Source organism: Conger conger, chromosome 11 (assembly GCF_963514075.1).
Source record: "Conger conger chromosome 11, fConCon1.1, whole genome shotgun sequence".
Lineage (NCBI taxonomy): Eukaryota > Metazoa > Chordata > Actinopteri > Anguilliformes > Congridae > Conger > Conger conger.
The window spans coordinates 26,926,469-26,939,084 of NC_083770.1; the positions used below are offsets into that span (position 1 = coordinate 26,926,469).

General features: G+C 39.1%; 1 protein-coding gene across 1 annotated transcript in view; it reads right to left on the reverse strand.

Annotated features, from left to right (window-relative positions):
* The window catches only part of LOC133141312 (GDNF family receptor alpha-2-like), a 76,158-nt gene that overhangs the window by 52,535 nt on the left and 11,007 nt on the right, over window positions 1-12,616 (reverse strand). The window contains exon 3 of the mRNA XM_061261832.1: window positions 838-921. Within this exon, the coding sequence (XP_061117816.1) occupies window positions 838-921 (84 nt within the window). The remainder of the gene's footprint in view (window positions 1-837; window positions 922-12,616) is intronic.

Genomic DNA, 12,616 nt, shown 5'->3' on the forward strand with positions numbered 1-12,616 from the left:
TGGATAGCATTCACTGAGCAGACATATAGACTAGTGCGGTGTTTGACTTGAGGCAGGACAGATTATGCAAAATTGTGATGAAAGCACCCAGTCACTGTTCTGTCCCCAAGATATGGAATGTAGCACCGCACATCAATTGAGAACAAAGATGGTATCTCTTCTATATACAGCTCCTGGCAAAGCAACATCATAGGTATATCATCCTCTGGCTATCATGTCAGCCCTGAATGAAAATAAGTGATTGAAATTTCAAGTGACTGTATTGCTGTGTTAATGGCTCTCCAGTCAATTGGCTTCTAAGCGCACATATTTTACGATGGCTTCTCTCTCACTGCATTAACCACAGGAGGGCCTAATTGATGCTTTGGTGACATTAATGCCCTTGTGCCGTGTATATTAAACAGATCCACATCAATTAGTAATATGTTTTCTGTAATAGCCTGGAAATTAAATGTCAAAAGTTATATCACAACTTTGCCCCTCCTGAGAGAAAAAATAAAGTGTCATTAGCCACCAAAACTGATCAATAAATCAAGATTATTCAGGATTATTCAGGTAATAATGTTGGTAATGTGTTGTTGTTTTTTAAAATTGTATTCATTGAGATTCCACAATAACAAATTTAACTAATCCAATTATAATAAGATGTAATGTGAAAAAAGGTTTTTGTTATTAAGTTTGCTTTTACTGTATTAACATAAATATGTATGTACGCTATAGGTGTGTATGTGCGTCTGTCTGTGTGTGTGTGTGTGTGTGTGTGTGTGTGTCTGTACCCATTATAAAAGTGGCTTTTCTTTAGATAAGGTAAAAAGGCAAATTTTTAGTAGCTCTTACCTGAGATAATTGAAGCCAGACGAACAACATCAGACGGGCGAACTGTCACAGGTTCATACGGGGATGTTTCATAGAATTCCACACCTATAGACAGTGAAAAAGAGAGGTTAAAAATACTGAAAGGTGTGCTACCTTTACACCTTGCATGGCAGCCATTGTAAGTGTGTGTGTGAATGGGTGAATGAGAAGCATCAATAGTACAACGCTTTGGATTAAGGCGCTATATAAATGCCAGCCATTTACCATTTACATCACCTTTGATCCTTGCCTTAATGAGTTTATTATATGAATACACAGCTGGTTTTGTAAACATGCAATTGCATGCATTTTACCATGCTGACTAAAACGTGCCACGGTCAGATCAATGGCTTCAGAGAGAACATTTCATTCTCCCTGTGATTTTGGAGAAGCAAACCCAGTGTTTGAGGAAAATCACAAATTAGAACTCAACTGACTGCATCATACCCCCGTGTGTACCTCTCCCAGGCATCCTAATCCACCATTTAAAATTCACAGCCATTCTGTTTGATTCAGACAAAACTCTCTGGTGCATAATTGCTTCGCATTTTCAGCCTAAAAAACAAAACATAGCTGGTTCAGGAGAGAGTCCAAGTCCCAGAACTGGTACTCAGAGATTGTTGTAGCCCCAGACACTCCAGGGAACGGCAGCTATGGGATTTGTAGCATGATGGCCATTTATCAGTAGTGATCAACATTGTGTTTACTGCAGCACAGTGGTTTTTAAAAGAGAATGTCGCTGAATTATCCTTTGGTAGTATAGGAATGGAAAGTGGGGAAATTGAGCAGTGTATGCAGCTTGTGTCTGTCGTCTTGTGGATTAGCTCTTGGAGAACTATCGACATAGAGCACCAAGAATGTTAATGTTCATGCTCATTTTGAATGGTCTTACAGCATGAAAACACAGGCATATGTTAATATCTGTATTCATGATACTGACGATTAAAATGACTTCCCAAAAACTGGACTTGTTGTTAATTACATTAAATTTTGCTGTACACTTTTAAATTGTTTCTGATCTATGAAGATCCATTTGCAATTCCTTTTCTTTTACATTATATTTTCATCAAAAATTTCAAGTGAATTCGGATAACATTTTGGAATGCTTTTCAGTTTTTCCCCATAAACCCCTTACACCTAAACATCAGATGCATGTCATGCCCTTATTTTATCCTTCAACCTGAGATGACATTTCCCTGAAACAATGTATGTAGTGTGCACATGTGCTAATTTTGGCAGTGTTCTATTGTTACACAAAGAATGTAAGAAAGAAAATGCCCAAATCATGGAAATTAAATACACTGCACATTATTGATTTCAGTAACTTGAAAAAAAGGAAAATCGATGCTTATCTGTAGAAGCAATGGAAAAAAGACTTAGCTAGATTTGATTTTATCATCAGTAAAGAGTTGAGGGATTAGCAAGATAAACACTAAATCTTTATTCAGTCTTTTTCATCAGCACGATCAAACACGTCCAGAAGTTTACATAATACATCTAATATCTAGGTATTATTATACACAAAGATATCTAGACATGATAATACAACATAAAAATCTATGCCTGAGCTGCATAAGAATCATCACTATCAAAGATTTTCACAGTCTTAACTGTGACTTAATCCAGTCAGGCAGTTTCCTTACATCTTGCAGAAAGCTTCCCTCAAAATCTTGAAAAAGAAAAGAATTAAAAGAACTCTGTTCTTGAAATCAAAGATGCATCTGTTCCCTGTAGTATCTTTTCAAAGCTTTTGAGCACACTAGCCTTAGTCTGCTGAATGGTCAGTTCTGCAGTCAGTATTTCTTTCAAACTGAAAGAATAGCATGGTGTTCAGTGTTGTCAGGCTGAATCACCAGCCATAAAGCTTTGTCACTTATTCCAGAGAAATGTCTGCAACCCTGAGATCTGATGGTAGGTGACATCTGTGTGGATACCCTCACAGACTCACCATAAATTAAGTCTCTGGACATTTTGGTGCTGATGTGTTTTGAGTGGGCCAGTAACCCAGCATATGCAGTATACTTAATCACTCCTTGCTGGTCCCGTTCCCTGCAATGCCCACTCTCTGCTCATTAAAGAGGACTTGGCCCCTCGTCTGTGTGCCTTAATCAGCTTGTGTTAGCAAATCTTCTGATAGGTCAGGCACATGCTGATAAGCCAATTCACCAAAAGGGTGTCCCTTAGCAACCACAGTCCTGAATAAGCTATGGCCTGTTATAGACTGTGATCACGGAGACCTACTGTGTATGCCCATTAACATAGCCAAAAACATGCAAAAATTACAGTGATGGTAATATAAGGTACAATGATAGTAAAAGTAAAAGGAAGTACAGAACTGTACAGTACTGTGCTACCAATCATACTACAGCATTATCAGTATAAAAACCGTCAAAAGTTACTGTACATTGGTTTGCAATGCTACAAACTCAGCTTACCATTAACAAAGTTAGCAATAAATGACACCAGCTTTGACAAGAGGGTGCCACCTGGTCAAATTCATCATAGAAAAATTGACTCTATAGATACCTGTCAGTAATTGCCCTTTATTGTCACATACACATGTATCCAATCAATATTTTCAATTTTTTTTTTTATTCTTGCTGACCCTGTGTCAACATGGTAAACACAGTCTGTTTCCTTTTGGGGGGTCTGCAGAGATGCATACTTATGTAAAATGCCCTACAATATCAAGTATTGATAGCTAAGGTAAGGATGCTGACTTATCCAATGAAAATGTTTGCTAGCTAGCTAGCCAAGTTAAGATAAAATCACAACTATAACGTCCTTATGAAAGCAAACTAGCTTTCTAGCTAACCTAAGCTAGCTAGCTAAATGAATAAACCAGAAATAGTCTCATAGTCCTTAAAAGGCACTCTAATTTAAGTGACCCTAACATTAGTCAAATATTTTTTGCCTGGAGGCCAGCGGTGCAATCTATGGGTCACAAGTCATAGTGGAGAGATAAAGGGAGTGGTTAATTGAAAGTGATTACTTCTCCAAAACTAAAGAACTTTCTTCAATCCCCTCTTGTGCAAATTGCATATAAAACCGAGACAGTGTGACCAACCACCATGTTTCTTCTTTAACATTGCCTACAAAAATCTTGTTTTTTCACCAGCACAGTTCAGTAAGTCAATTATGGTAGCATCAGATTCCAGATGGTCAGTGGTCTCTGGAGATCGCAAGTGACTCTTGACCTACCATCTGGGAAAAGCACTTTCAGTAACTGCAATCACCACACAAAGGTTGGAGAAGACATTGGCGAAATTCTCAGAAGGCGGTTTGCAGAATTTGCAGTGTGATGTATTTGACACATGTCTCCACGTTCTGTTCGTCCTGTTTGCTTCCTCAGCTACATTTCCAGGCAGGCTACAACAGCTACAGCACTGTGTATGTTATGAAATGGAGATTAACTGCAGATGTCAAGTCAATTCATTCCCAGGTATTGCAGGTATTAGAGGTACAGCCCTGTTCACATGTGGACCTTCTTGACTGTATGTTTTTAATTCCTGCCTGGAACTGTACACCCATTCTTCATTGAGATGTTGGTATTTGTGTAATAGCCTACTTACTTTACTCTGATTTGACCAGTTTCGAGTGGCTTAGAGCAGAATGGTTTGAACACTGGCAACAAATGTTTTATATGAATTCTGTTGAATTTGTCATACTGGGAAACATTTAGTTTACATTATAGTGCATTTACTGTAGCTGTCAAACTTAAGGATGAATTAAAATAGCTTGAATTAAGGCCAATTTATCTTCTTAGCTGTACAACTTCCTGTCTCGGTAGCTATGAAAGCATTTCAAAGGCTGAATAAATCATGAGTAAAACAAAGCTTTTTTAAATTTAAAGTAAGAATGTATAACCATTCTGCTTTCTCTGTGTTATTTTTGTACTGCTACCAGTTATGTAGCATGGTCCTCCATAAATGTGTCATATGCTCTTTTCATCTGCTCACACCTTTTGCATGAGTTACTTCCACACACAAAACCATGAGTGCACACATTGCACACCAGGTTAATTGATATTTGATGTGTTCAGATAATTAGCATGCATATTTATAGCAATGAAATGCATGTCAATGTGGATAATCAGGGCAAAGGAGCAGCTGAAACCATACCTAGTTCCTAATTCATGTAAAATTAATGCAATTCATGTTAAACTGCAACTGAAAAGCACACCATTGCCGAAGGATAAGAGCACATAATGTGAACTTCTGGAAAGGGACCTTAACGACTACTGCCAAAGTAGTACTACTTTCACTGATGTGACAATAACTGCATCTTATTCAATCACAATTCCTATTCTCTGGTCTCTCCTGAACCTTATAATGGCACCAACAATCTTCATGGCAGGCAGCTACGATGATGGACTTGTGCTGAAAGGGACTGTTTTCAGGAGCCGCAGGGTGTCTGGCTTAGATAGAAGCCCCTGCTTGTTCCACACCCTCGTCAGCCTGTGTCCGCCTCCACACCCCAATGGCAGGGAAACTTTCAGAGAGAAAACAGTCTGCTACTGTGCCGAAACACACCAATTACAGCTCCCTGTCAGTCTGAGTCCAAGAGTCGTTCAAAGGCTTCAGGGACCTGAAAGGCTAAGCTCATCTAAACTACAGATATGACATTCTACCCGGGCACGCAATCTGTGATGAAACTGGAAACTGCCCGTCAGACATTAAGCCCTCGGAATAGTTCGTTTTGCCATAAAAGTAAAGAGTGGTAGTTTTTGTGACACTAGTTTGAAGAAGATGAAGGATGGCATTTTATATCTGCTTTGAGATCAAAAAAGAAGAAATGTGCTGGTTATTTTCTTTATGTTTTGCCAAGGGGTTACAATTGGCCCTTGTATTTCAGTATTTTACTGAAGCAGGCAGGTGATTGTGTTGGTGTTTGTGAGAAAATGTTGTCCTCTAATTGAAAATAAACCAATAGCCTGCATTGCGGAGGCAGTAAAAAGAAGATAAAGGTATAAAGATGAAAAGAAAATCAATGCACGACATACATAACTGTGAATTGCTTCTCCATAATGAATAAATAAAAAAATCTATCATCTGCTGCCCCATTTTACCTTTTTACAGGTAATGGACAGCCATTTCACTGCTCGCGGAAAAAACAGCAGTTCTAAAACATTTAGTATGCATGAAACCAGATGTATTATTTGTAGAACAAGCCAAGTAAGACTGTCTTTCATTTGCTCCGGTGCCTTTTTTTGCGGGGGAGAAGTTTGGTGTTTCGCTGACATCCTTACAGTAAATGTATGAGTGTTAAGTAGCGGTTTTCAAACTCCATCCTGGGGGACCCAGTGTATGCTGGTTTTTGTTCCAACCACAATTGCATTCCCAGAATTTTAACAAGCTGTTAATTTTTCTAAATTAGGTACTTGTCAGGTTTTTAGGGATTATTTATCCTCTTAAACCACATTATGTATGAAATTGCTATGCATGCAATGAAGAATAAAAGGCCCATATTCATATTCTGCTTATTGTGCTATATTGCAAAGAATACCAGCAAATTAGGTATATTTTTTAATATCAAATTAAAGACTGAGGTGAATCAATGCAGGTTTGGCTCGTTATAATTTTATTAGTACTTGACTATATCCTAGATTATCTCCAAGTGGTTAGGTTTCATAGCCAGGTATCCACACTTTCACCAATTAGGAACCTGTTGATTCACCTCAGTCTTTAATTTGTTCAGTTACTCTCTTTATGTAATTGTTTGCGATATACCACAGTGTGAAAATTATACTTTTATTCTTCATTACATGCATAGGTATTTCTGACCTTGCTTAAGAGGGTAAATAAACCCTCTAAGTACCTAATTTTAAACAGCTTGTTAAAATGGTGGGATTGTGATTGTGGTTGGAACAAAAACCAGCATACACAGGGTCCCCCAGGAGTTTGGGAACCACTGGTCTAAAGCCAAACCCTTTGCTAGAAAGGAATGTACATTTGACTGTCTTTGTTCTTTTCTTTCAGTAGCTTAAAAAAAATGGAAAAGGTCCAGGATGATACAAGTAGAATAACTACCATACAAGGAAGGAAAACTGCTGACATTGACTGATGATGGGAACTATAGTGTACTTTTCTCCAGTAGCTGTTTACATGGTTGGATGCGGAGCTGTGCTGCTGATAAAATAGCTAACGCAGCACATTGCATATCCCACATTTTAGATGTTTTCCCTCTGTAGTCTGAAAGATATTTATATGTCTTTGTTTTTATATGTGGACAGTACATGAAATTAAACAAATGTGAAAATACATGCTGGGGATTCCAGCAGAGAGCTGAATTAAGTCGCCTTTCACAACAAAACATCAGGCACAGATGTGCAGCAGCGGGTATCACTGTGGAGTAATGGCTCGGGCAACTGGCTTGTGCCCAGGTGTGCTTGTAGGCTTAAAACCCAGATGGTGTGCTGCTGCCGTATCATTCAAGCAGGTAATTTAATCTGAATTGCATAAATAAAACATCTAGCTGAATAACACACAATTTAATACTGTTTGCTATTTTAGTCACCCCGGATAATCATATCTGCTGAAATAATAAGAATAAGAATAATAATAATAATGTGTTTCACATGACTCTTGGTGATTAGGAAACAGCAGTGACATGGCATAGGTGAGCTTGTTGAGTGAAGGTGGCCAAGGTCTGTGCGCCTGTTGCGTTTGTTTTTGTCACGGCCTCCCCGGCATCCCGCTGTCTCCTCATCTTGTCCTCCAGCAGGTTGAGGTTGCAGGTACGAACTGCCTCCCAGCCCCCAGGAGGAGGAAGGGACCCTGTCAACACTGCTTTCCCTCTGCAAGGAAGCTGCGGGAGCCCAGGCATCAGCAGACCCTGGCCTGTGTCTCTGTGTGTTTAGAGACGTGCTGAACACGTGTCTGAATTCCAGTCTGAGGCACTAGCAAGATACGGCCAAGCACCCGCTGTGAAGCAGGGTGTCCGGGAATCACTTTGATGCATATTAATCCATGATTACCTCTAAAACTGAATTAGCATGGGCCCACTTTAGCGCCCTACAAACACAGCCTCATGACGTGAGTCAGGGAGCCATAGGTAAGGGCGTCCATTTTAGATGTGCCCAGGCAATGTCTCATTAGCAGTTAAATTCAGCATTGCAGACAGCTGTTTAGACAAAGGCTCTAAGATTTAATCACTTTATAGACAAGACAAGCTTTTTTTTCCAGCAGAGCTGGAGAAAGCCTGTATCCAGTAGAACTCTTTTCCAGTTATTTTCTCTAGCTTATTCAATTCAGCAGGTCAGTAGTAATGGAAGCAATATATGAAAAGAAACATGAAACTCCAAGGACTGGCTGATTAATTTGTCTAAAACATAACTAAAGGAGCTCTATTCAAATTGAATTAAAAGCATCTACCTTTTTCATGGCACTACAAATAATTTACATCCAAATTCGCTGACGGGGAAAATGGTTTACAGCAAATATTGGTTCTAACTGATGGATATCAAGTTTAAATCAAGTTTATGACACTTTGGCAGTGCTTTTCAGCTTACTCAACTCGTATGTATGATGGCGCATTAAGGAATTATGCATTATGCTGTTTTGCATTTCCTTTAGCAATTACACTGATGCAATGCAAAAGCTTTTATAATCAGGGGTCAAATTTCTGATTAGTAATGTTGTGGCCTGTGGGCAACAGCAGTTCAATTACTTTGCCTTGCTCTCTGGACTTTTAAAAGAATATACAGGAGTTTAGTTTAGAATATTCCTTGACTCATTTTGGAACACTGTCAAAAAAATCAGACCAGCTTTCACAAAAACAGCACCTCCTGAAGACTTTGAGACCAGGTGTGAACATATTCTCCACACTCAATGCCAAGGAAGCTTCACACACACATCTCTAATCTCTACAATGCCCCCTAGGGTGCACAATCAGCTATGCACGTTTGAGTGCAGCCCCACCTGGGATCGAACCGTGACACCACTGTCATCAACCGCACTGTGCAGTTACGGCTATGTTGTTGAACGTTTTACGACCGCAAAATGTGCTATAGTGTATTTAGTGTGCTTTTAGTCATTAAAAATGCAATTCCCTTTTATTCAGTCTATTGAAAAAGGCATTATTCAATGCAGGGGGGAAATAAGTGTAGGTATTACAAACGTCTAAAACGCAAATGTCCAATTAGGGCAGGTACTGTAGTGGGGACTATATTAGGGAATACTGGATGGTCTGTGACTTCTTCTCAGGCCGTTAATGTGTTTGCTTCCGGAAAGATTGTCACAAGGCACTGCTGTTCTCTCCACCCCCAGTGATAGACATCAGTTTAATTTGCTTGTTGCTTTGTTTGCGACAATATAATTACGGGAAACAGACCGACTGCCTGATGCACTGCCTCAGCGGGAAAAGTTAATCATAGCTTTCCTCACCATAGAGCCTCTGTGTAATTTATTAGATCTGCGAATGCTAATCGACTTTGCCGGTGCCAAGATTTTTTGAGCACAGCCTGTATTCCTGTCCACGTTTGTCAAAAGCCCCACGACAGATGCACAATAGACTATGCGCTTCTGCCTGTCCAGGTTCCAGAAAAACCCAAGAGTTCAATAGTATGGGATCTGCCAAAAGTCAGCCGTGACGTGCGCCATGGAAGCACGCATCTACCCGATCAATTTGCCAGTTCATTGAGTGGGTTAAAACCAATACTTTCTGTCACAAAAAGTATGACTTCCACCAAAGCAATGTAGCACTGTGGTACACATCAATAATATATCACGTCATCGTTGAGAAGCAGCAGGGAGATTCTGCAGACCTGATTAAAAATCAGTGGGATCAAGCAATGAAACCGAGTGGGGGAAAAATTGGGAAATATTAATGAAAAGTACGAATCTGAGACAGATAAATACACATAACTTCCAATGGAGACAATGCACAGAAGTGAGAAGCAAATAGAGCACACACTGAAAGAATCTTTCTGCCCAGGAGTAATGTAGTCATTCTGTGCTGATCATCACCTCCTGAACCAAGGTATAATGCTAATTCAGTCTAATTCAGCACTGGTCTCTGGGGCTGGAAGGTCCTGTGGTTTCTGAACCTTCATGTTAATCACTCTATTTAACCTTAATTTGATCACAATATTAATATTAATATAACAATATTAATATCTCCATATTAACTGGGAAAAGGAGACATGCACATTTCCAGTGTGCTCAGTGCTTTTTCACTAAAACAAAGAACAAGTGTTCTCTCATGAACAAACATCCACAAACCATGTGCATAACCTTTTAAAAGTACAGTGTATAAAGGAGTGCAGGTGTTGCTAGTTTATGTATTCCTTTTGTATTACATCAACCTTTTGCTCATTCACTAATATAAGACAAGTTAATATAAGACAAGGCTTTGAGTTCACACTGGTATATACCCACTAGCACTGGTGCATCCACCACCTGTACCTTTTCCTTTATTTCTGTCACACATGTATCTGCAGCTCTGTATCTTTAGCTTTGTGGTTGTGGGCTCCATGCAAACACAACCTAATGGGCATGATGCTAGGGTGCAAAATAAAAACTAATCCCTATTTCCCCGCACAGGATACATGATAAGATTTTAGCCATTTGAAAATGAAATTGCAACAAAGGCAAATAGGATGATCAGCCACTGGCCATTTTTAAAATGGAATGTTGACTGATTTACTTGGGGAAAATGTTCATACAAACCCTAACAAGACAATTTGGTTTCCAAAAAACAGAAAATAACTCTGCGACTCTTGCCCTTTTCAACCCCCGATCTGTGTTTTTATACAAAATGTCTGTGTTCCTGCCTGATTCTGAAACAGAAGGTTCTAGTTGTTAACATGTGTTTCTGGTGTTATATTACAGTTGAAAACATCCCTTGCCATAGTATTTGTCTTGTACATGCCCTTTAATGATTGGGTGCATTAAATTGGAAGGAGCAGGTTTTGATTCTTGGGAGACACAATCATATCACTGTGACTATCCAGATGGTGAATTCCAACATTCCATCCTCCCTTTACTGCCGCAGGCCCTGGTTAGCAACAGGTGTTTCCGGGAATTTTCAGCATCTATTCAAAATTGCTCTTAGTCCCACATTTTCCGAAGATTTTGGAATGGAACGATTAAGGACTAATGAAAGACTGAAGTTCCAATGTTAGGAACACAATGAGAAACCAGCAAACAATTTCCACTTCTTAGAAAAGTTTTAAAACTGTTTGTGGTTTGTTGTCATCATCATGTTATCTCACAAACACATAGTAATCTAAATGGAATCTTCCTAAACATTCTGGAATATTTTTTCGGGGGCAGGGGGTGTCTACAGACTCATATCAGTACTGGTCTTTGGCCGTCTCTGCTCCTTGCATTATTTTACAGTGATATACATAACACACCTTCATAACATACCATCAGCTAGTGAAAAGGAATGAAATCAAAAAGAAAAGACTTCCATTTTATGAATATGCTTATGAACGGTCCAATGCCTATCCCTCTGTAGGCGGCTGTGCCAAGTGCTGGGCACAATTTTTGGTAAATTGCAAAGTCTCCCGAGTGAAAATTTAAGCATCGTGCATTGTCATGGCAACAACCTAACCCAGTTCTGCCAATCAGGTTCACAAATATAAAGGGGTGGGGGTGGTGAGTGGGTGGAGTCATGCCTCCAAAGCAAGAATCTGTACTGTACTTAACCTATACATGAGTTGGGTGATTCTATGCTTCAGACAGGGAGGGCATTCAGGTAATTCAGCAATTGAAATAATTGATTTGGCTTAAAAAGTATTCTCCTCAATCCCCCAATGAAGAATAACCATTGGGGCGTGATTCAACCAACACATTCTCAGTTTAAGGACGGTTCAGTGGTCACCAAAAATACAGCAATAATTCTGTTCTTCTGCGCCTTCCAGATTTGGAGTCTATTTTAATCCAGCACTTTTTTGACTATTTTGAAAGCATTTGCTTTGAGCTAGCTTTGAAGACAACGGTACCTTATTCTTTTCATTATTTTGAAGGAGACACCCTGTGTACAAACTGGTAGAACAGCATTCAGGCAAAAAGCACACAAACGTGCATTCACTTTTGCTCATTCACTCATATAAGACAAGTTAATATAAGACAAGGCTTTGAGTTCACACTGGTATATACCCACTATTACTGGTGCATCCACCACCTGTACCTTTTCCTTTATTTCTGTCACACATGTATCTGCAGCTCTGTATCTTTATCAATATCAATATCTTTATCTCTGTATCAATATGAGCTGGTTGAGACAGACAGACAGACTGACAGACTGAGAGCTCGGAGGGGAAATGGAAAAATCACTGTTTCCGGAGAAGTTGAGGGGGGAAGTCATGAATCCAGAACTCCTCATTAGTACGAATACCTGAAAGCATAGCTGAACACAGAACAGTTGAACACAGCTTGCTTAATGCATACCAATTTGATGCTGGCTACGTTTATTTAAACAAAATCTCAAATGTTCAAAATAGATTGAGATGTGTTTTATTTTCTAACAGTGAAATAAGTCTAACTCACTAAAGATTTGTTTTTGTGATACCTCGGTTCTATACAGTGACAAACATACACAAACTTACAAGTTATACATCAGAATAATAGATTGATAATGTCACTGTACTTAGAAACATATATATTTCATGTTATATTCAACGTAAATGCAAAAGGGTTTCCAGAATGTGAAATTCCGCACAAGGTTACAATCAGAATTGTTGCAACAGTGTGTGTTATGCATATTTCTCTTTCAACAGTATTGGAATCTCATGTGGAATTTTCTCAATCTAACC